At 38.1% G+C, this 25,628-nt stretch overlaps 1 protein-coding gene across 3 annotated transcripts in view; it reads right to left on the reverse strand.

Moving 5' to 3' along the window:
* cacna1c (calcium channel, voltage-dependent, L type, alpha 1C subunit) overlaps positions 1-25,628 on the reverse strand; it is a 116,220-nt gene that overhangs the window by 44,275 nt on the left and 46,317 nt on the right. For 2 of the 3 annotated variants that reach the window (XM_037981127.1, XM_037981128.1), the window contains exons 3-10: positions 24,553-24,692; positions 19,633-19,772; positions 18,376-18,534; positions 17,258-17,457; positions 15,800-15,903; positions 10,984-11,071; positions 10,467-10,551; positions 2,225-2,315 (exon numbers count right to left, since the gene is read on the reverse strand). In XM_037981127.1, coding sequence (XP_037837055.1) covers positions 2,225-2,315; positions 10,467-10,551; positions 10,984-11,071; positions 15,800-15,903; positions 17,258-17,457; positions 18,376-18,534; positions 19,633-19,772; positions 24,553-24,692 — 1,007 coding nt within the window. Of the gene's footprint in view, positions 1-2,224; positions 2,316-10,466; positions 10,552-10,983; positions 11,072-13,864; positions 13,969-15,799; positions 15,904-17,257; positions 17,458-18,375; positions 18,535-19,632; positions 19,773-24,552; positions 24,693-25,628 lie in introns of all 3 variants that reach the window. The other variant, XM_037981126.1, reaches the window with a different exon arrangement.

The raw sequence follows: 25,628 nt of genomic DNA on the forward strand, positions 1-25,628 counted from the left end.
TAAATGTTGGACCACAAGCAAAATAATCTTTTACTGAGACAAAGTGCTGTACAAACTATCCTGTCCCCTTACATTTCCTTTAAGAAAGGTTTTCTGTGTTCTGATTTGTTGACTAAAAACACATGAACTGACTGACCGGCTGACTCGCTGTCTGACCGAACAACTGACTGAAACAATAAAACAAAACTGAATGACTGACTGTCTGGATACGGGACCTGACAGTGCATACATCTCTTCATCTGTCCATCTCAATTAGGAGATCAGCAGGTGCTGAAGTAGCTCGTGTCTCTGGGTTTGTCTCCCAGCGATGTGAGGAAGAACTGACAAACACTGAACGTCTCTTATTTTCTATGAAGTGGAAGAAGAGAATAAAAACTCTTCTGTCTTGAAAAAAAAAAATCCCTTCTTTTCAAATGGTATAAAAGAGAAAATACCATCTCTTACAATATTTTTTTCTAAATATCCTAAAATTAGTTCAGGTAGATCATAAAGATTTTCTTTGCTTTGCTAAATATTTAATAAACAACACTCAGCGCATCACAATGGTGTCTAATATTTAAAAGAAACAAACTTGTTACCAATCATTCCTATTCTTTGTCTGACTTTGCTTTCCGAGTGAAACAGATTCATTGGAGCAGTGAAGACGAGTTTCCTCAACCAATCATTAGAGGTATTAGAGGCACAGCTTGATAGCACTTGAATCTATCGTAACAAACAGAACCATCCGTCTGAGGCAGAACATGAACCATCTTCAATCAGACCACCAAAACAAAGTTAATCAGTGAACAGGAGCTTCCACTGTTGATTTGTCTTACCTGAAGCGGCCCGGGTTTTTCTGTTTTGGCCACCAAAATTATTATTTTTTTCTCATAAACTAGACCACAATACTAAATCTTGCAGTTCTGCCGATTCCTCTGCTGAAGATAAAATCTTTGAGAACTGGTTTTTGCGTGATCAATTGGTTTCTTTTGCTTTTGTACCAATTTTTATATGTGCTGCTGACATCAAATTTGTTGAAGTTGTTCTATGAAGATAACAAAAATAATTACCTGTACCCGTTACGTATAATATTCAAATGCGTTCAAGTCGGTTTTTCTTCCATTTTAGACAAAGCTCCCAACTTTTCTCTGAATGCAGCTGGAAAATCAGTTCTGCCCACAGCCACAAAACAATATTTTACACCTAGATTGAAAAAAACCCAGGCTGTAAAAACATATCATACAAAAAATGGAAACCTGAATTTGTTGCTTTTCTTTGTCAGATTTATGTTTAATGTATAGTATACAAAATTACACTATATTTGAATTTCTCTAATGTGCTGTCTGAAAATATAAAATATCTTGGTTCGCGGTATTTTAGACTGACAGAATACAAGTACACACAAAAAACATAAACACAAAATACCAGATGAACAGCAAAGGTACAGAAAAGCAACTATCTGCCGTTCAAGTGTGCCTGTTTTTAAATACGTTTTGAATCTGAAATTTTCTGTAACTTTCTTTTATTCTGCAGTAATCGCAACAATGAGCTGTTTTGGATGTGGATGCATTCGCTTGTGCACGCTAAAGCAGAGGACTGCTGGGGTCACGGCTCCTGTGAGGCCTTGTGTCGAAGGAAGAAAGCAACTCGTTTGTTTGAATAATATAAAAAATGAAAGCAGGAGGGGAGAGAAGGAGTGAGTGAGTCAGCTGTTTGCGAGCTCCCACAGGGGAGGAAGAAAAGCATTTTAAACACATGCAGAAAAGAGGAGAGAGACACATAGATCGGAAATACAGGAAGGGAGACGTGAGAGAAAGAAAGGCGGATTACTAATATATTTGCGAAGATCTAAAAATTTGACTTTTCCACACTGGTTAGGACCTAAATACATATAACTAAACCAATATTTGATCAATTCTAGTATAGTTCTAGAAAAAAACAAAACAAGGTCATTTAATATAACACCACACGTCATCATTTGTCTATTCCATTATATGTCCATTTTAATTCAAGTTTCATCAAAGCGTATTGACGACCTAATGGGTGCGAAAAGCGAGCCTGATGAGACAGAAGGCTGGTTTAGTTTAGATCACTGAAGGATGGAGGCAAGCCGAGCCACTTGCACCCCGTCTAACACTGATGTAGGCAGAGCGTTATCCGCGGGACTGACGGAAGGCGACAGAGAGAGCCGAGGAGCAGGGGGATCAGGAGAGGTGTGTTTGTGAGAAAGGGGTGAGGTACTTACGCCAGCCTGGTGCAGCAGGTCTCCCCCTCCACGTCTCCCCCGGGGGCGTTATCTGTGTTGACGGATTCATTCTCACTGGCCGGCATGCTCACTGTGAGACAGATGCAGAGATAAATCCAAAAAAAAAGAGAAAGAGATGAATTAGGAAGAAAACAGCATCTACTTTAGGATTCTGTACAACTACTTTTCAGTCTATAGAAGCCTATTCTGGACACTCAGTCAGAAAAGGTTTAAAAATCTGATGTTGAACTCAAAAGTTTAAGCAAAACTAGGAACAAAAAGAGTACACCAAGTAAACAAAAATGCTGTTATTTTATAGTCAGTTTCATCCAACTTTAATGAAAAAATACACTGTCACAAACATACACTTTGTCAGCTTTTCTCCTTCCCATAATTTGCAACAATTTCCCAAATTAAGAGAGTTTTGAAAAATAAATATTCGCCATTTATCATTTCAGAAATAGGTCTTTAATGGCTACAGCACGTGCAAGAGTTTTAACTCTTAAGAATTTTGAGGGATTTCTTCACTAAACTTATTGGTAATTATAGATTTTGAGATTAAAAGAAGAAAATGACATATATTTAACTTTTTAGTCAGTAAACATAGCAGGGGATGTTGGATCTCCATCTAAATGTCCTATAAAAACAAAAAGTCACTGAAAATAAATTTCTGCTCTAAATCGTTTTGCAGAAGTGTGGCAGAAAGTTGTCCAAATTTCTCTCTCTTTTTTTTTTAAATTTATAAAATCTACAAATAGAGTGCCAATGTGTCAAGTGAACACATGTGAATGATGATGTACAAACATAAAAATGGACGGGGAAGAGATTTAATGTGACTAATATAAATTGGTGGGTAAGAATGGAAAAGTGTTTAGAAGAGGAAAAAAATGGACAGGAGCCTGGAAAATAGTGGAGCTGAAAAAGGGGGAGAAAATGTAAGTGCTGTAGATGGTCGGAGATAAAGTGAAGGGAGGGAAGAACTTGGGGATGGCTGCTTGAGAGACTGATGTGAAATGATCCATTGCTTTTTCTTGCTTCTGTCATGTTTTTGCTTGCTGGAGAGAATAAGCTGCAACACTTACCGGTGTAGGCACCAGAATCAGACACTGTACAGATCAATGCATTTTCTGCTAAAATAAGATACAGTCTATTTCAAACATGTCAGATTAGAAACACTGACCTTGTCAAAGAGTTGTGCTTTACTTTATCAGCAATTAATGCTTTTGATCGAGAACTTTTGTATTAAAATCCCATGTCGGTCGTAAAACATTTTAGTGGTGTATCATAAGGATCATTTGATGGGAAATTTAAAAAATCTAGTGTTTTCTATTATATGATAATATGAAAGCAGATGGGCAAACTGAGCTGCAGTGGGATAACAGTAGGCTGCTGTGCTTTGACAGGTGGCCATAAATGAGTTCAAGGTTGTAAAGATCAAGACAGTCTTCTGGAAAATTAAAGCCTCAGCTGTGAACATGATGTATGCTACCTCAGCTCTCAACACGTGTCACCTGCTGCTGTGCTGCTTGGTTAAATGGACCCGAGGCCCCTCCGGTTTCTCCGGAGGCTGAGGCCTTTCAAATACTGTACAAAAGCAGCTCGGTGCCTTCTCCTCAATGGAGCTATGAACTAGTTTAATACCTATTATTAGAGGAAACCCCAAAGACCTGAGACACAGAGACAAGGAACGAGGAAAGGGAACATGGGAAGGGAGAGAAATGACTGAAGGGAAAGAAAATCACATGATGGAAACAGTAGTCACGTATTTTTAGTAGAAAGGGGAATTCAGAGAAGAACAGTATGCTAAAACATTTGGGGTCTCTAAAAATATACAACCCCCAACTACTACTGACAGCTCTTGGCAAATTATTACCAGTTTTGGAAAGGAATTCAACAAATAAAAAAAATATGTAACTTCATATTAAAGTTTACTGAACAACTTAAGATTTATTGTTATATCATAAATATAAATAATCTCTAATATTAAGTTGCAGAATCTCTGGCTGCAATGAAAGGACTTAATAGTTTCTGTATGCACTTGTCTATTGCTGTAGAAAAGTTTGCTGCAATTGTGTAGGAATTCATTCCTGGACAGTTCAAAACATGACATCTTTTTTGTTTAATTTACCGTATTTTCCGGACTATAAGGCGCAATTGAAAGCCGTAGATTTTCTCAAAAAACGACAGAACGCTTTATATTTGTAAGAAGTTGTAATGTTTTAGTATGACTTTGGTAAACTACAAAGCCGCACCGCTTGCAGCATTAAGGCTTAGTTATAGTCTCGCAGAGATCAGCGCACGGACCTGAGCGAGCGGTGTAGGCGTTTATACTTGACGCTTACGTCGGTGCAGAATTCTTTCGTGAGTTTTGAACCTTTTAATTATCTTTGTGATCTCTCACAGAAGGATCATATAAACGCTGATCCAGGCAAACCAGCTCCGGTAGAGCACTGAAATCCTCCATTCTGAATGGAGTGTGGCGCACGGTCCACGCAAAGTTACAAAAATTGGGAGGTGCAGTGTGCCCGATGATGCGCCTCATAGCCCGGTGCGCTTAATATATGACAAAAGTTTGAAAATGGACCATTTATTGACAGTACGTCTTTTAATCCAGTGCGCCTTAAAGTGCAGAAAATATGGTATTCCTTTGTGCTGCTGAATATCATCTAAGGATCCGTGTCCTGCTGAAAAACCTAAGACATTTACTTTAAAACTTCTTGTTGACATTGGGTAACAAATTTTCCATATTAGAAAAGCTCATTTTGAAGTTCCGCTGTCCATAAGACATTACTATAAAAGGCTTTTTGGATGATCTATTCTAAACACTTTCGCACACTTTGTTCAGTAGTGGGGGTTTCCCTGGGACTTCACCATTAAAACTCTACTTGGTCCAGCTGGCATCATTTGATAAGATGCTGAAATCACCTCTCCGGGTTAACTTGAAGCTCATCAGAGGTTCTGTAAGCTTTGTTTCCCCCAGCAGTTTGCAATGAGCCAAAATCCAATACACTGTACCCTTTTAAGAAAGAGATATTGTCATAACAGACTTTCAGACACTCTCTGACATCTGACAGTGAAAGAATGACAATTATTTTATCAAGTGTACTTAATAAACCAGTATTTCTTATCTTTTGTAGGGGCATATTTTAGATTTTGTCCTCACAATTCTGAGATGTGAACAAATTCACCTCGAGTTGTGTGAGGGATAAAAAAGACATTCAGTAAGGTCACTTTTTTACCTTATTAGCTAAAACAGATGATGAATCACCAATTTCCTAACTTTTAAAGTTATAGTCATACCTCTCAACCAATATAAGTGTAGAAAAATTCCAAAAAAACATATTAAACCACCAATTTTTAAGTGTTTCTCATTAGAAATGTAAATTCAAATGTCTTATGAACAGTTTGCAGGCAAATTAAAAAATACCCAGTACATAATACCTAAGCAGAGAATTAAACTTTACACTCTACACAGAGTTGAGCACTTGAGAATAGGTGCATAAAGGCTAAAATTTCCACTTTAGTCTTATTATTCTCCAACTTAACTTTCCATTTGTCTCATAATAATGCAAGACGGGTTGTAGGGAAAGGAATCTGAAACAACAAGGAGAGGACTGTGTTATCATAGATGTTAAAAAAAGCATCTTAAATTATAGTTTGCAATATGTAACCAGCCTTAGTTGATGACACGGTCCTCTTGTTATTTTTTCAGACAAGTCAGGCAAGTCGTTTCCTTTCAAAGTTGTTTCATCTCAGAACTGCAAAGTTGTTTCTTCTCCTTGTCTCCTTGCTTCCTTAACTTTTCTCTTGAACATAATTAAAAGTTGAGCACGTCGACGCATTACAGAGGTTTAAAAGCAATAGACAAATAATTTTGCCTGCAGCAGGTGCAGTGATTGAGGTCAAACCTCTTGGCTTTCAGTGTGAAAGCATAATAATATACATGGCTTTAAAATGCTCATTTAATGGCCTGTTATCATTAAATAGTAGGTTTACGGAGGACCTTAGGAAGACAATGAGAATAAACTGTTTTACAGAGCTGAGAGGTCATTGCTACCCGCTAAGGGTTTGAAGCTCTAGAGAGTGCAGATAAAGATGCTTGCTTCAGTGGAGGGGGGGCGGGGGTGAATAAAGAAGAAAAGAAGAAAGGAGGAAAAAAGAAAGGTGCTAAGAGGTTGCAGTCTGCTTGCAGTACTAGAGTCCATTAAATCTTTAACTAATGCTGGTCCATGCAGACGAACGCACACGCCTTACGAAGAAAAGCCGCATTTTTCTTCACGGCTCCACGGAGAGACAGAAAACGACGAGCTTTACCTGGAGGACAGAGAGCACGACTCAGCAAGACAAACAGAGACATTTACACATACTGTACGTGGTGTCGGTTCTGACCCCAATGATACAGAAATGAACACGAACTACAAATGCGAACACAAAAAACTACATGTATCATTGTAAAAAAAAAACAAAAAAAACAGTGAATTTTTCAATTAATGTTACATTTTGCTTGTTTCATTACTTTAAAAACAACTGTAATTTAAAGCCTTACTGGCATGAAGGAAGTTCTGTTTGTTCTGTCCTTGCTGCACCACTTGAACCCACTTTTATTTGCCGGTACAGAAATCTGCACTTTTGAAATCAGATCCAGTACTCAAGTTCTACAGCTCAGACTCGAGATGAATTTTACAACAGAAAAAAAGAAAGACAGGACATCTGTTTTGAAAAAAAACGATTAGTGTTGCAGAAATCTGAAGAAGTTTCTTTTGATTTTGAAAGCTAGTTGGTGTGTTGTTTTTCCTGGAAGAAACACAGTATTTTGTATTTGGAGTGGAAATAAAAAAAACATGGAATAATGAGTTGATGATGGTGTTATGGTACATTTTCTTTTGTTACAACAAGTCATCTGCAAAAAACAACCGCCATGATGACCAAAATGGAAACTGGAAACTGTCATTAGTAAGTTGTATTGATGAGTTTAGTCAAAATAATTTAGGAGTAACATCTAAATGCAAACTTTAAGTCTAATAAATACAATATGAAGCTGAAATCTGAGCTAATTCCAAAATAATTTTCGTTTTAAAACAATTTCTTCCTGATTGAAACGGGGAAGCCAAAGAGTAGCCATCAAAATATTCCAAGCTGCATCCTAAAAATACTCCATACATGTCCTAAAGATGAATAAAATATTCTCCTTTTAATTAGAATAATTTCCCAGTACTTTTCTTCCTTCCTGAGATTTACTTTTTTTATACATCCCTGGCAAATGTAAAAACTCAACACGTGTCACAAGCACGAAGATGGAGACACATACCGTCCTGAGAGTCAGCAGAGTGACTGAACCAAGCAAGCTTTCTGGTCTTCTTAGTAAGCTGGGCTGGAGAAATTCCTGCCACAACAACATTGGCAGGATGCCGAAACAAGATGACAACATGCAACAGGATGGGTGAGAGGATGCAAAAACACACAAAAACCACAGAGTTTATACACTAGGGTGAGATGACAGAGGACACATGAGAATGATCAGATGAAACATGACAATATCGTACAGAATGCAGTAATTCTGCTATTTCTAAGCTGAAACGTATAGTATCTTCTAATCAGGTCAGTTGATATTTTAAAAAAGCTTTGATACATGAATGAGTCCAAGGTGGAAATGTAAGAAAGGAAAAAAATGATTCGATCTGTGATCATCACCAACACAAAAAACAAAACTGATTACTGGTTATTGATTCTAATCTACCACCGTTAGAACATAAAAAAAAATGGTGGATTAATACAAACCTGTAATAAATGGCACACTAACATATATCCGAATGAATATAAATTAATTTCTATACAGGTAACATTTTCTCTGCCCTCTAAAAGTTTGACTTGTTGGACACAGCCTTAGGAAAAACACTTTTAAAATACATAGAAAGCTAAAAATAGTAAATTAAATATACATTTTTTCAGTAAAACACATTTATTTAAAAAAAGCTAACTTGTCTTCTTGTAACGGTATAAGACTCTTTTAGCTCTTTTTGTTCTGATGGGATGATAGATGCAAGACGTGATATGCAGGACACACACACGCACACACGCACACACACACACACACACACACACACACACACTCTATCAAAGCCACTATATTTTTATCCTTTTGTCTTTGTTTTGTTCTTCTATATCTTGCCATCTACTCCTCTATTCCCTGAGTCTCCGACCGCCTCTTAGGGCAGGTGTGCTGGGCCAATGCAAAGTGTCCCGGGCAGCGGGGACAAACTGCTCTCATTCATCTTCCAACGGGGGGGATCTATCCATCCAGGAGATGGAGGCAGAGCAATTCAAAGCGTGAGTGACTTGATTTTTCACGTTTGCAAGCGGAGGATTGATGGATCTTTCTCAAGCAGAACTTTGGATCTTGAGCATCCATCATTTTGTCAGATCATCAACATTTGATGGCCTAAGTGATGCTGCTTAATAAACTTAATCTTGCAAATGACACGCGATGTGAATTCTTGAATATAACTATACTGTATATATGACAACATATTGTGCTATTTTTACTAAAAGCATGTTTCATCTCCTTTTCAATTCCACGTTAGCGTGGTTTGTCTGGACATTGGAAATAATATCCCCGTGGCTGAATTTGTAAAACTGGAAGGCATCACACTATTGTAATGTGACATTTTCTAGATTGGCCACATACTGTATTTGTTTGTTTGTTTGTGTGCAAATATCTCAGCCTCAACTGAGATATTTGCCGTGGTTTCTGCCAGTCTGATAAGCACACATGAACACAATGCTAACAGGTGAGCACAAGCAAATTAGTTACAGTTTAAGCCCAATCGGTGTTGTGGTTTATTTTCATGCAAACTGGGTTACTCCTTGTTAGAACATGGTAATTTCTTGAGATAACTACTAGATTTGTTTTTTTTTTTCTTTTTCCCCTGATATGCCCTCGCTGTGTATCAGAAAGAAGCACCATCTTTGTAGAAGATGAGCAGGCTCTGTGCAGACTGTGTGCACAATGCGTGCTGTCTCTGTATAATTAGTCTTCATTGTTCACTCATTCATTTCAAGTGTGAGCAAGCTGTGTTTCAGGCCCTCACAAAACAACTCTCAGTACATACTGAGAGTACATACGTCACCGTCTTTTCCTTTCTGCACCTCTCTCAAGTTGAATTCAGTCTTTTTAAATTAAAGGCCTAGCATTACTTGAAGGAATGCATAACACCCACCTCCTTTCATGCGTGAGATTTAAACTAAAATCACCTTGTGCTGAAAATAAATGACACTATTTGTGATCTAATGTGATACTGTCAGATGTGTTGGCGCTCAGAGAAGAGAATGTGTCGACAATGACTCTCGGCACCCACCACACCAAAATTAGCTATAAAGTTATAGCCATTTTTGTGTTGGCTAAGGTTGAGGTTATTTGAGTTGGCCATCTTGAATTGGGGTGAGTCCAAAGAGGTAGTTGTAGATGTACATCCAATGATTACTTTCTGAGAGTGTCATTGAAATCCATCTGGTGCTTCATGTGATATTTTGGTAAAACATACCCACACACACAGACATGAGCAAAAACATTGTCACTGCTTCGCCTTTGGCGGCCGGCAATAATATAACTTTCAGGTTAAGATGCTGGATTTGCCCACTTCAACAAAAACAGTCAAGTCCTGGAGAAACATGTGCCTTGTGTGCCTGTTTCTCTCTAAGAGTGGTGTAGAGAAAGACAGGGTGTTAATTTCTTGTGTACACTTCTGTCAAAATACAAGTACACATATTCCTAGGGGTGCGTACCTACAGAAAGTGTGTATTTGTGTTTCCAGAGGCTATTAGCTGCAGTCTGACACATTTCACTAATATCTAAATGGGTTTAAAATCACAGGAGGATTCTCAAACAAAGCAAGCAGATAGTAATAACATTTTCTCTTTGTGACAGTCACAAGTTGCTCATTTCCTGACTGTGCCTATGCCTCTTCAAGAGAACTGCAGTGAGAACAAATCTAGATATGGCACCAGCAAAACCTTACAGTAAAAGAAAAAAAAACCCATCTGCTTCATGTTGTACATTGTCAGTGTATCTTCTGCATCAGTTCCAAACAGCCTTGCTCAAAATTTCACCATCCTTTAGAATCCAGAACTTCCTCACTAATGCCAATATCGCCAATCGACAATTCAAATGTCACAATCAAACACATCGAGTTCGGCTAAGCAGTTACTTTGATAGTCAAAAGACACGTTGCAGTGTGGTACTCACGGTTTCTGGGTTTGTCATCATCTAAGCCCTCCTCTTCATTCTCTGGGTCAATGTCTTCTGCCTGAGTGATCCAGTCTAAATAGCCCTACATTGTCAAACACAGACATAGGGAATATTGAATACCCAATACGAATAAAACCTTTCATTAGGTACATTAAGTCATTCTGATGTTTGGAGTTTTATGAATGAATGACAATGTATTTGTTTGATTGAATTTGTTTTTGTGTTTTTTTTTTCACAGAACACATACTAGATAACACAAGAGCATATATTAGGAGCAGTAACAGTGCTTTACTATTATGATTCTTTTAAATGGTGCCACATTTTACCTGTTTACCTGGAAAATGTTCTAACCTCAAAGAGTGGCTCCACTTTGCTTACCATGCTGACTGATCATTAAAGCAACTTGTGACTTTGCCTGAAATGTATAAACTAGACTCTCAAGTCTGAGTTCAGGAGATGCCTATTACATCTGGGCTCCTGCTAGATAAACACATGCTCATGTAAAAACACGAACCTTGAGGTCTTCCTCCAGTTGCTGTTTTTCTCTAAGTTTCTGGAAGTCACCGCGTGCCTTGGCCTTCTCCCTTTCCTTGGAAAACTCTCTGGAAAGGGGGGTGAGGGGTGGAGGGGAGTAGAAGGATTGGGGTAGAAGGAGCAAAAGAGAGGAAGACAGAAAACAAGACAAAGAATCTGAAAATCCAGGCTGAAGGTTTTGCCAAATGTGACATTAATGTGATATTAAAACGGTATTACACTTTCAGCGCGGAGGAAAAGCTGCAAAAGGGGGAAAACGAAGACAGAATAGCTCTGCTAAGGAGAAAAGATGTTAGTGTGCGAATGCGGATGAAAAACTGGAGCTTTTAGTTTCCCTGAAGTGTTGGCCTTAAAGCAAAACCTTGAAAGGAAGAAGATCACTTTAACAAAATAAATGAGTGGTTTAAGTTGCAGGTGACTCCCTCTCTGCTGTGCTTCGACCTCCGAAGCCCGTCTCTGCCGAGGCAGCTGTCAGGTAAACACAAGCCATAAATCACAGAAACAAAAGAGAAGGCAGTCTTTTGAATGGGTTAGAGGCTCCAGCTGTGACAGTGTTATTACGATATAATTGTTTTATTTTCTGTGCTACTATAAAATGATGGTTAGACTATCTATAAAGTCAAACACAAATGAAATAAGTGAGCATTTTTATATTTATGTACCAATTTTCTATATATACCGCAATATTATTATCACTGACATTTTATTTTGGCTAATCTAGTAAAGCAAATTAGATTATATGAAAGTCTTAGTACAAGCCCATTTGTCAATGATTTGTATCCAATTACTGGACAGTAGAAGCAGTTTGAATTGATGCATGTAGCAGGAGCCGAATCAATAAGCCTGCTGCACCGGTGAGGGTGGAAACTGTGACTGAGCAGTGAAAAAGGACTTAACTAGGATTAAAAAAAATCTGTAAGTTTGAATTTTTTGGTAATGACACAAAATATAAATTAAAATACATCAACCACTACTGGTTCTGTGTCTAACCTGGTTCTCCTTCAAGCTGCAATGTGACGGGCACAAAACCAAAGAGGTGGCTAGTGTTTGTAAAAAACTGGCATAAAACTGCTTAAAATAAACCATCTAAAACTTCGATAGTCACTTTATAGTTATTTATCTTTATTTTAATGAGCATAGTTTCTTCATTTTCTGAATTTTGAAGATATGAGAGGTGATGTAGGCAAAGAGAAACTTAAGATAATTTTCTACATCTAGTGTCACTGTTAGATACTGGGGTATTTCATAAACCTATTTCCAAGTGTCATTATGTAGAAAGAATTAATAAATATTTAACTAAACCCTACATTTGAGGAAATTGGGAACAAAGACACAGCTTGAGTAAAGTAAATTCATTTAGATGACAACTGAGCAGGGAGTCTTGGGGACAATTTTAATCAAAAAAGTCTCATTTGACTATGCATTGAAAGAGTAACCATAGCAGATGCCTCACTGTTGTGCATATTTTACATAAAAATATCAGTAAAATCACAGTGAAAAGACTCAGCTTTTTTCTGCACCTTGTCATCTTTGATCTGACCACTCAGGTGGAACTTTTTAAAGTCTGAAGATGTGTTTTAGAGCCAGTTTAAGTATTCCTAATCAAAAGTGATGCGGTCAGCGTAAATATTTGATTAAAAGCTGAATCACAGCAAGAAAATAAAACTCATAGACTGGCATATGTTTATGTAATAGAGTAGTGTGTGTGTGTGTGTGTGTGTGTGGGGGGGGGGTGACATGGACTCAGGTGTGAGTATCTTTATGAAATTTAGAGGAGTGACAGAACCACAAATAGGCCTAAAGAGTGCAACCTCAAACACACCAACCCAGATCAATGAGTTTTTCTCTCACTTGCCAGAACATTAGCAGGAGACAAAGTCCTATTGATTTGTCTTCGTATACTCCATTCTGTCTATAAACTGCACTTGTGCACGAGGGCCAAATTCTATGGCTTCATGCTCATTTTTCTATTCTCACCGCCTCACTTTAGTCTGTCTCTATTAATCTTCCAGCCGCTGTTTCACTCTATTCTTTCTGTTCACATATTACATCACATCCTGACAGAATTACATATCATGTTTATGTTCCCAAATTGTACCGTGGCTCTTCCTATTCATGTTAAGCCATTAGTTATGATGCCAATCTGAGACCCGCTCTCCTACCATGGTGAAACCAGTTGGTAAAAGGTCAGGCTGTGTAGTGTGCTGACAGCATCATTAGTCAGAACTCAAAGAGTCAAACAACCAAACTCCTCCAAGCTGTTTGGACTAGATATACCTCTGCTCCCCTTTTCCCTACAATGATCCTGTCAGATTCCCAGGAGTATCAAGTCAGGGTGAGACCTTTAACTGCTCTAAAGCAAATCATTAGGGATTAACCCACCAGATCAAGCACATTAGGTACATTTCCTCACAGGTTTTAATCTGCTTTATCAGTCTACAAACAGCATGTTTTTTGTCTACTGGGTTAGACTTACACAATAATTCCTTTGTTTTCAATGAGGATGACAGTGTTCTGTGCCACTACAGCAAAGGTGAGAACAAAGTTTTTTATGAAAGTAGTGCTAATCTCCAGAAACAGCCTTGTAGTTAGAGGGAAGACAATACCCAATAGGTCTCAATGGTCTTGATGCCAGATGCACTAATGATTCCACCGCAGTCAGCTAAAATCTACAAGCAGTTTACATTGCTCACTTGGGAGAGGTCCAGAACCAAATGGTACTGTGTAGAAGAACATTCCAGCTTTAATTTACTAAATAGATGCACAGACAAGAGCGAGAAACAGCAGAGAAAATTCAGCGATGAGCTTTTCTGAGCCAGAAACAGAAGTTATTTTCAAACTATCTTTGGCCCTGCCCTTACCCGCTCAACACCCCGAGAACCAAATTTAACACAAAGAAGGATCCGATGATGATCAAGGTGACAAAATAGACCCAGGGCCACCTGTAACCTACTGCATCATTCACCTGGGAGAGGGAGGAGTGGAAGAGATGGACCACGGGGAGGAGACAAAAAGGATTGAAGATAGAAAGTCGAAGGACGGTGGGATAAAAGACGAAGCAAGCATGAATTGAGAGGATATGAATGGAAAGGAGAAAGGAGCAAATGAGGGGAAGGGAAGAGGGGAGGAAGGAGAGGTTAGATCGTCAGTGAAACTTGCCAACAAGTTCAGTCGTTTCAGCTGGATCTCTGCTGTTGGATTCAGAGGATTCGTCAGAGACATATTCAACATGGATGTGAAAAATAAAAAACGAGCTGACCTTTTAAACAGTATTGATTACACCAGGCTTTGAAAGGCGCACATGATAAACAAAACAACTCCTCTTAGGGTTCAATCAATCGAGGTAAGAAGGTGAGCAAACATTTTTCTTTTTAAAAAATAGATAAGGTTAAAAGCACTTTAACACACTCAAATAACCATATTTCTGATGCAATCACTGTTGGGGGAAAAAACAACTTTCCATTAAACACATGAACAGACTGTAGCAAGACTCCCAAGGACTGGATATAATTACAGCCCTCATGATAAAATGTTATCTGTCTGTGACTTAATAAATAATAGTATTAGTTCATATTTAATCAAATTAGTGTATGTTTCATACATATTAGGTATAAAATTTAAAGTAAATTCTCTATGCAACTCAATGGCTTTTTAGTAAAAATTGTTATACTATTTTTAACTTGAGATGTGTGGGAGATCCGAAAGGTTTTAAAGTCTTCATGCATGAAAAATAAATAATTCCTATTCCCTGTTCAGTCTTTCAGTCCCATAATTTTCTTCTTTAATGCCACATTTCCTCCAGACTCCACTCTAGCCTTGGAAGACTTTTTCTTCCTTTTGTTATTTTTTCCCTGTTGTGCAACATTTTTTAGCGTTCCACCTCAATGGCTGACCTGAGGGGTGAATTATTTATACCCCCATGTGTCCCTACAGACCAGGAGGTGCTTGTACTAAAACAGTATGACTTGGCAGAAGAACGGCAACAAAAAAAAAAATAAATAAATAAAAACCCCACCCCACAAAAACCCACCCAGCTTGCCTGGTGGAGCGGCGCTTAGTGAAACACATTGCACAAGAATACACAAACTGCACACGCCTTTTTATATTCTCCCAAATGCATAAACTTTAAGTGGACCATTTCAATTTTTACAAGACAAAAACAAATGCAAAGGTCACTGAAAACTGAGACATTAAAAAGTTTTTTTTGCGTGCGTGCGTGCGTGTGCAATCAAACTTGATGAAAAACAAAGACTGAATCAAGCCTTGAGGAGTTTTGTGTGTCCATCTGTCCATCACATACAAGCTGTGACAGGATGTGGCCCCATGCGGCTTTCTGATGTGAACATAACAGATAGACATAGGGTGCATCTTCGCTATTTTGGGGTGTATGTGTGAGCGCATGAGTGTGTTTCTCTCAGGCTTCTGACAAACGACTGATTGAGTGGAACAGAAAAGAGGGAGAGCGAAAGATTTTTGTTCAGTTCGGTGATTGTCGGTTCGTCTTTCCGCAGCTGTACTGGACTATATTTGTGTTCTACTTCTTTACAGCTTAACTATTCTTGCAGCCAGTGTCTTCTGTGTGCAATTTGGCTGAACCTTGATGAATTTGCATCTTAGTAATGCACATTTTAGAATAATTTTGATCATTCTCACCCATCAATTTGTTTTCTAAAACTTGCGCTCTGCAGTTATGTAAGGGAGTCTTGATACACGATCAGTTATTTTAAAAGCAGCAAGTAAATCCACTTCACACACGAGGACACACACGTAGACGTGACAACAGCATAAGCTCTTACCCGCTCAACACACCCAGAACAAGGTTGAGAACGAAAAAAGAGCCGAAGATGACGAGAGAGACAAAATAGACCCATGGCAGCTCATAGCCCATAGCATCCTGCATCTGAGGGGGAGAGAAGAGGAAGGAAAAATAGAGGCGAAAAAGAAGGGGATTGATGGGGAAACGAGAGATGAGGAAAGAGGAAGCAAGTGAAAGAAACAAACAAGAGGGAAAAGGTTTGGAAAAGATTCAAAGAGGAAGGGTGAATTGGGGGGTGGGCAGCAGAAGTCCAGCACAGAAAGTGTGTTTTAAAAAGAAAGAGAGAAAAAAAGTGACAAGCAGGAAACAAAAACAAGGCATGCTGGTTAGAAAGAGTTGCAGATAAACATGTGGTAGCCAGAACAGTAAAACTGTGTAACTGTTTGAATAATTGCTTTTATCATCTTGGGGAGTGGGACCTTTATCGCCTCCAATGGAAAACAAAAACATCTGCTGTTGGAGCTTAATGTCAAACTTTAGCTCCTAATTAAAAGTATGAATCTTAGCGGCTTCACAGAGCCTAAAAGAAAACCTATCTGGGGAGCTTGTGTATTAACTTTTATAGGAAACTTTTTCACCCAAATGATTTGTTTTGGGACATTCATTTATGGTAAATTTGTTCAAACTTTACAACAGCTACTAAAGCCGAATAATCGTTGAGTTATCTAAATATTCTGAAAACGTAAGAAGAACAACTGTAATGTACGTCTGGGATGCAGTGCGGGGTATTTATTATGAAAAGTGCCATGTCTGTCTGCACTAAAGGTTGCAGTTGACAGAAAAGCAGCAGAACGGGGTGTAGAGCTTGTAGGCTATCTGCGCTGTTTGAACTCACACATACAAATAGCCTCCACTCACACACACACACACACCCACACACACACACACACACACTACTCAAAAAGGTATTTTTCTCACAAGTTTAAACTTACTGATTTATAGGGCAAAAATCAGAACAAGTGGAAAAGATGGTATAATTTTTTAAAGATCATTTTAAAAATATTTACAAATAATATGTTTAAGCGTAAAAGAGAAGAGTCCCTATTTGTGCCACGTGAATGCATTCTGGTGACCGATTTAATTGTTTTCCAGGATTATCTATCACTGTCATGCTGAATCACAGCTGACTCTTCCATATGTCCTGGCAAAGTCATATAGTATGTGCTAAAGCCAACTTATATATAGAAGGGTGGAAAAATCCCAGAATAATCTTGGTTTGTGTTTGGTTTATATAATAAAGATATGTATGATTAAAAACAAAATCTCCACTTGATCAAAATGAGTCTTCAGTTATGCACTGCACTGTATGTTTGTATTAGGCAGATGCTATTTTTCTTTTCTAACAAGGGCTTGCGTGAAACTGCAAGCAACCCAGATGTATACAGACACACACACACACACACACACACGTAAAACACAGCTGTGGTGTCCGGCTCACCCAGTACAGCACGTCCGTCCAGCCTTCCATGGTTATACACTGGAACACTGTCAGCATGGCAAAGGCAAAATTGTCAAAGTTGGTGATGCCCTCGTTTGGACCCTCCCATCCCCCTTGGCACTTTGTTCCGTTCTGCATACAGTGCCGGCCGTAAGCTCCGTCAGGCGCACACGGAGCCGGCTTTTCCTCTGCGTTGGCACCTGTCACAAAAGTCAGCGAAGTTCTGTTTACTGACCTGCAAATGTGCAGAAAACCCCGTCGCTCTGCTTTTGAGCAATTTCTTACATTTGAGTGAAAGTCAGAGATGCAATTTAAACTCTAATTTCAGTCATTATTAATAGTAAAAACTGTCTTAAACTTTTACCAAACAAGACGGTTTTAACAAAGTAACATGATTTATTTATTTTTTTTACTTTCAAGAGAGTTTTTGTGAATCTCCTCTCCGTTTAAAAAAAAAAATAAAAGTATTAACTTTTCATCATTAATATTTTACTAGCCAAGTTGCTCATCTTACACACTGAGAATCCCAGCAGGAGGGATTTATATTCGCCATAACAAGCTTTAAAAGTCAAAGAATTTCTACAACAATTTATAGTTTTAGAGTAATAAATTATATAAAAGACAAAAGCTACCTCAAGGTTAAGCAGACACAGGGAATTAACACAAACCAGAGCAAAAAGGGGGGGGGGGGAGTGTTAAACTAATTATGCAAAATAAACTCTTCAGGGTGATGTATAGGTGAGTTGTCTACAAGCACTTAACCCATGAAAAGAGAATGCCTCTCACTGGACCAATAGCATCACCATGACAACACTCAGGGCCATTTATAACCAAACACCCTTTACTGAAAACTACTTCAATCATTTATGGCAGCTGCTGTTTCAGTAATTGTTCAAATCATTCATCGAAAGAAAATATAAATGATGTTGTGAATAATTAATCGAACTGTTTAAGGCACACGCTCTTTTTTTTCGTTCCGCCTGGCTGCCTGATGGATAAAGTCTTACCGCAGGTTCAAGTTCATTACACGCCAGTCACAGGAGTGGCAGTGTCTCTGTTTACTAAACTTTGATGTGCTGTGTGTGTGTGTGTGTGTGTGTGTGTGTGTGTGTGTGTACCTGAAAGGTTGTGAGTGTGAGTGCAGGTCTTGTGCATCTTTCCCATGAAGAGCTCCAGGCCGATGATGGCATAGATGATGATGACGAAGAGGACCAGGAGGGCGATGTGGAGCAGAGGAACCATGGCTTTGATTATGGAGTTCAACACTACCTGTAAACCTGCACCATACATAAAATGACTCAGGATGTGCTCACAGATCTGAGGATGTACACCGTACTGATGCAGCTGATGATCTACAACTGATCTACTGACATTTATTAACATTAAGTGTACATTGTACAAATACATTTCAAGAACTAAGCAGGAAAACTGACTATTTTATTAGATTTATTCAGTGTGTGCAAACATTAATTTCAGGGAAAACCTTCTATATACAAACAACACAAATTAAAAAAAATATTTTCAGATACTGTGATGTTTGCAATCTAAATTTACAATTTACAACAACTATTTGTTGTTTCTGAACAGCTATCAGGCATGAAAAACAGCTAAACACTACAGTAGAAACGCTGGTTTGTTTAAAAGATGAATTTGCCAAAAAATCTATTATGGCAAACTTTTTAGGCACTTGATAACAGATCACTGAAATCAGAAGTCATGTATACATTCATCTTTAATTTTTGCTTGTTATGAATTCATCATCTTCTTGTTACCTACTCTGTAGGCAGAGTAGGTAACAAATGACTTCCTGTCTATGAAACACAATTACACCTAGGCAGTGTGAAAGTAATGCTAATACGGAACCATTTCTTTGTATAAATTGAAACAAGCGGCACATATCTTATTTAAATTAAGGATTTGTGTTTCACTAAAGACTGTTCAGCATTTACTCATAAGCTGGTTGTAAACCGCAACCCATTGCAGATGGCACCAGAGATGGAGAGGTTTTCAGACTTGTACATATTTAAAAAACAAAAAAAGTTGTTTTACATTTTAGCTGTAAAAACAAATTAAGTAATATCACTCTTTGACCTTTTTTATCCACAGTATGTTTCTTTTGTAGTCATCAGCCTTCTTTTATTGATTTCTGCAGTCTAACTGACAGCTCATCTACTGCCCACAATGTTTAAAATTTTTGAAATGCCACAAGAGCACCGAGAGTGTCTTTACATTAGTTTGTCACTGAGTATGGTGTGTGGAATCAGCTCCAATATGGGGTTCGTTTTCCCCAACACCACAGCCTATCCCTTTTCACACCTGATTCTCAGATCATTCTCTCTCTCTCTTTTTCTTTTTGAACAACTTGCAGTACTTACTCGGTACTCCAGAGACCAGTCTGAGGGGTCGGAGTACTCTGAATGCCCTCAGCGCCTTGACATCGAAGCCTGCCGCCTTCCCTCCAATAGGAGTGGCCCCATCTCCCTTTGTGGCCTGTTCCAAAATTGCACTGAATAACCTGTCAGACAGAACAATCGATTCAATAAACATCATTGTCACGATGGGAATTCCTAAACAACGGCCCATATATGAAAACAAGGGAGGAAAAAAGTATTTAAAAAATACTACAAAATGATGAATAGTTCTTGTTTATGGTAAACGATCTAAATAGTCTTTTACACAATCTTGAAAAGGAACAAGCTCTTTTGAAATTTAGCAGCCAGCCTACTTTGATACAAATAATTTAAAAAGTAGATACATTAAAACTGCTTAACCTGTTTTAATTTCAACAGCATGATATGATATGATATGATATGATATGATATGATATGATATGATATGATATGATATATTGTCTTCTTGGGGAAATTTGTTTTGAACTTTCTCCTAATACCTATACCATAAATAGATGAATTAAAGTGTACCTGCAAAACCCATCAGTAAGTTACACTGCTCAAATCCAAATTCAAAAATAGTTACATATATCTATGCACAGGATAAAAAATGCATAAAGGATAAAAAAGATGATGACAGTATTGCACATCCTCCATTGTATCATTCAGACACATATTGCACACAACCCAATGAACCTTTAGAGACATTATTTAAAGAAATAAATGCACAATAATGCTGCAGGTAATTTGTTGTCAAAATTAGTTCCATGAACCCTTGAAGGGTTTAAACTCAAAAGGGTCAAAAATCAGATTTTCTATTTTCTGGATTTAAATATATAGATAAGTACAAAAAGTGTATATTTTTCACTGTAATTCTCAGAGTGTAAGAGTCCATGTGGGGGGGATTAAGTGCTGAGTTTGTTTTTTTTTAGGGAGTCACAAGTCAATGGTGTGTAAAATCATATTGCGCCTAAAAGTTTGTGGTAACCATGGAATGCTTTCAACGCGTCAACATGAAAGTGCCCACAACATAGAAAGAGGTCTAACCATGCATATTTTGTTGGCTTCGTGTGTAACACATGAATCACATCACTCACAGGGACACTCACCGGATGTTATCACTCATCAGTGCTGGCCTTCTGAATGGAAGTAAATCCCACCAGCACGGAACAAAAACGTTCAGAAAACTAGCCTAAAATGACTGCAGGAACAAAGTTTTTTTAAAAAATCTATTAAACAAAATGTTTCTGATTGTCTCATTCATAAATGCAAGCTGAATGTGTTTAGAACAAATGTGCGACATGTTCAACCATCAATTACTTTAAAAGCTTTAGGTGTCCACATATATCTGTCTGTAAAGCAGAATGTGACAAAGGATCATGAGGTATTTAAGAGAAAAGATATAATTTTTTAATAAAGTGCTCTTGCCCTTTATATGCACTTGTCATTAGTAAGCCATTATCCTTGTTGTTATTATTTACAGATGTCTCTTTGGAGCAAGTGGATAACAAGCTTGAATTAATGTACATCCTGCAGAGCTTATCATTCTTCTTTTTTTCATTTGCTTTTTTGTGCTCTAAGATGTTTAGAAATCATCAGCTTGCATGGCTCAAAGGCCAGTCAGTGGTGCGTTAGTCATGGAGAATTATCAATTAGCACAGATGAAATGGCCACTTGAAAAGGCCTCTCAAAACATATCGCCCTCTCTGCCTCTCGCACTCTCTCTCAGCCTCTCCATTTCGCACTCCCTCCCTCTCCATTTGATTTACTCTGTGTCTGGGTGGGAGGCACGCCTTTCAAACGGCGGATGACGAGCGCATCAAGGATTCACAAATTTGCACCACCAGCATTTCATTTAAGTATTAATTAAAGCCTTTGAGTAGCACCACATAATGGCCTGTGTACACTGACAACTAAAGAAATTACCAACTGTGTGCATTCATAAAGAGACGACAGCTTGTGAGGTTTTCCAGTCACGAAAACATCAACACCACGATTCATTTTTCAAAAAATAACGTTTGAATTATCACAGACTCAGAACACATCTGCAGTTGATTAAGCTAATCAGTTAAAATGTTAATTTGAACCACAATTCAATAAACTCTAGCAGTAAAACTGTTCATTGTGAGCTTCTGAAGGGAAATCTTCACATCAAATATCTGTTTTTGTTTACATTTGCAATATAAAATTAAAAAAATATAAAACATGGGATAAAAAGCCATGATAGTTAAGCTGATATTGTACAAAAATACATACTGACAAAATGTACAGGAAATTTTGTTTTAACTGCTTTCCAATTTTTTACTTTTTTTTGTAATAATCACACAGGTATTTGAACAATTAATAATAAAATAAAATAAAAAAAATGCACAGACAAATCAGCCACAACACTGTGACTCTCTGTGGATTCTAAGTAGGTGCCTTTTTGCTCAAAATGAGCTGTAATCAGTCAGAGAAAGGGCTAAGATACAGTTGATTTGAATTATTATGTTTAGATGATTTGCATCTTAGAGCAAAAAAGCAAAAAGAATGATAAGCTCTGCACCATGTACAATAATTTAAGCTTGTCAGCCACTTCTTAGTGGCTTCTTAGCTAATGTTTTGCTACTTTTGTTGCTTGCCTTTTGCTACTTTTAGTTAGCATTTGCTGTTTTTATTGCTTAGCTAGCGATGCATTATTTTTAGCAAGCGTTTTTTGTTTTTTTTTTTGCTCCTTTAAGTTTTTAGCTAGTATTTTGCTTTCAATTCAGTCATTAAAATCTCAGCATTCCCACAGCATTTTCACAGAAAACAAATTTTCTTTTGGTTTATTTGATTTATTGATTTAAAAAGGGGACAACATGGATTCATTTACATATGAAGATGTAAAATGTAGATTTAACAGTTGAGCAAAAAGCTGTTCATTAAGAGATTTAAGATTATGTACAAATGGATTGGTTCATAGGTTTCCAAAAGATCTTTTGTTGTTTTGGTTTTTAACAACAAATGAGCAGTGTTACTAACTGTACCTATCAGTGGTCATAATGTTTTGGCTGATCAATGTATGTTAAAAAATCTGAACTTAAATACTAGGTAGGAAGGCAGGACTTTCAAAAAAGGAAATAAAAATGATATACATATAAGGATAAAGTATTGGATGAGCTTGTGGACTGTAAAAAAAGCAAAGACTATATAAAAATAATCATATCATCTATTATTTTGCACCCTCACACACACTAGTGTGCACTGAACCTTCACTAACAAACTCTTAGGTACGTGTCAGCAAGAGTAGCAAGTGTGTGTACATGCACATGCATGCATGCACGTGTTTGAAGGTGTGTGTGTGGGTCCTGAGGCTGCTCAGCACCAGGTACAAGCTCTTTCACCCATATGGTGAATATTCCAGAGGGAGCGAATTGTTGTCGCTTCTCATCTATACACACACACATACACGCACACACACTGACAGTTTGACACACACACACACATACCCAAGGATATGAGTGCTCAGTCATGCACACACAGAGAAACAGTCCCGTCACGGCTGGCATATTCCTCCATGAGTCATGGAAGTAGTGCGAGTGTGTTTCAAAACTTTATCGATGATTTTTTTTATTTAATTCAATTCCTTTTAGTTTGGAACTTTTCTGTGACAAGTTCAAAATGTAGTTTTCTTGCAAATGTGTTTTTTATTGTTACCCCTTTATCTGAAAAAGGGTAAAAATGAGTAATACAGATTATTTTTACTCTTTTTATGCACACTGAGAATCACAAAGTTTGCTGTTTAAATTATATGTGACGTGCAGTATAACCAATGATAATACTTTTCTGCTAAATAAGGACAATAACTTTTATCCTTGCTGGATGTTTTATTTTTAATGATAAGAAACACAAGGTGCAGGGCTGGGTTAGTGGTGGTGGTGAGGGTGAGGGTGTCTGCTGCTGAGAAATCTCAATTCACTGCGTGTTTTTGACCTTCTGAACTGCCTTTGGCACAGTTGCAAGGAACAGACTATTTACTTAGAGAGATCAATATCATATTACTGCACAACAAATAATGCTGCATCACAATGAAAGCCACAATTCAATCGCAGACAGACAGAAAGAGACAAAAACTGAGAGGGGCAGACAAAGAGAGTGGATAGCAGGAGTGTTAAAGGTTGTGTTTATGCCAGGGGCACTGGCACCATGTTGTCAGCTGATGGTGTGTGTGTGTGTTTGTGTTTTTATGGGGTGAAGCCAAATGTGTTCAGTTGGTGATGGCTAATGTGAGTGAACACTTGACTGGCAATGAACAAGACTCGCTCAGAGTGTTTGTGACTCTGCTGGTGAGGCCTTCCTTCAGGCTGAGGGCTGCTTTACACACACACACACACACCACATACGCACGCACACGCGCACACACATGTATGCATGCACAGTCAATTAGACAATTCTTACGGCATTAATGCAATTGTCAGGTCCACTGACTGTAGTGCCATTACCCCTGCACAACGCTAAACACAAATGGGATGAAAGCGCATGCACGCAAGCAAATGAAAACACACTCATGCGAACAAAAGTGTGTGTGTGGGTTTAGCAGATAGGCTATGTTGCTGAGTTGGAGATAAAGAAAAACAAAGCAGGGCTTTGCTATCAGGATCTCACAAACTAATCAGTTTAAGCTTCACCACTGCTCTGCAGGCCAAAGTTTACAGTGGCTTTAATGCAGAGTCAGAGTGAACAAAAGGAAGCTTTACAGATGAAAAAAAAGAAGTGTACAATGGTTGTACAGTTGCTTTCTTCTGCTTTGTAGGAAAAATTAAACCCCAAGTTGTGTTTTCTATTGTATAAGAGTGTGCATTTTGCAAACCTGTTCCATTATGGCACAAACAGAAAGAGCAAATTGTTTTTAAAGGCAGATGATTCCTTTACTTTGTCACTCACCCTACAACTACGATGATGAAGTCAAGCAGATTCCAGCCGTTCCTCAGGTAGGCGTTGGGGTGGAAGAGCAGGCCATAAGCTATTACCTTGAGGAACGCCTCCACTGTAAAAATGATTAGGAACAGATACTCCACACGCTCCTGCGGACACACACACACAAAAATGACAAGTCCATTTATTTATTAGGGCAGCAGTTTCTCAGGACAGAAAAGGTAAGGATTAGAAACAGGTAAAATAATGTAAATGGAACGCTGAATAATGTTGAGCTTAAAGTCTGAGGACATAAAATTAAACCTTCGGTTAAATGAGAGAAATGCCAAACATGCATTCAGAACTGTTTAAAAAAGTCTAAATGCAACAGATTCTTCTTGATTTTTTAAGTACTTTAGGAGGCCACATGAGAAAAGCTGTTATATAAACACCCTTTTTTTTTACTCCTACATAAAGAATTATGACCTAGTACATAAGTTGTGAAGACTTGCAGTGCTGGCCAGTTACTCTGCTACTCGTCTGAGTTTAACTGCCTGAACAAGATGTTCTGTAGCTGGTTTCCAAGGTTATGGCTTGTGTGGCTATCTGTGTGTGTGTGTGTTTGATTATTTATGTGTAACTTGTAATCGTGTACACAATCAAAGCATTTTGATTATTTAATCAGAGCAAGCTCGCTTCCGGTCCCTCAAGGCCTCTGCCTGATGCACATAAAAACACACACAGACGACCACGAGCAGCATTTCTGTCACAGTGCTCCTCGGAAATTGTTGTCATAGCGACAACCTTCTGCCTAGGGTCCTGGGAAATGTCCTGAAGTGGCTTAAAATGGATCCTTTAACCTTATGATTATTTAGTAAAGTTGGCAACTATTTATCATCAACCTAATCATCTGTCACATCTCTGCTATTGGCTTAGAACAAAAAGGAAATGCACAAATCTTTTGTGTTTCGCCGTTTTGTCTCCAACAGTTCTCTGAATTCCAAAGTGTCTTATGCAACAAATAGCTCATATTTGAATAAAACATATTTAGCTGCATCTATGAATCTGCCAGTTCATCTCTGTCCCACTGTTTTCCCATGGATCCT

The sequence above is a fragment of the Kryptolebias marmoratus genome, linkage group LG18, assembly GCF_001649575.2.
Source record: "Kryptolebias marmoratus isolate JLee-2015 linkage group LG18, ASM164957v2, whole genome shotgun sequence".
Taxonomy (NCBI): domain Eukaryota; kingdom Metazoa; phylum Chordata; class Actinopteri; order Cyprinodontiformes; family Rivulidae; genus Kryptolebias; species Kryptolebias marmoratus.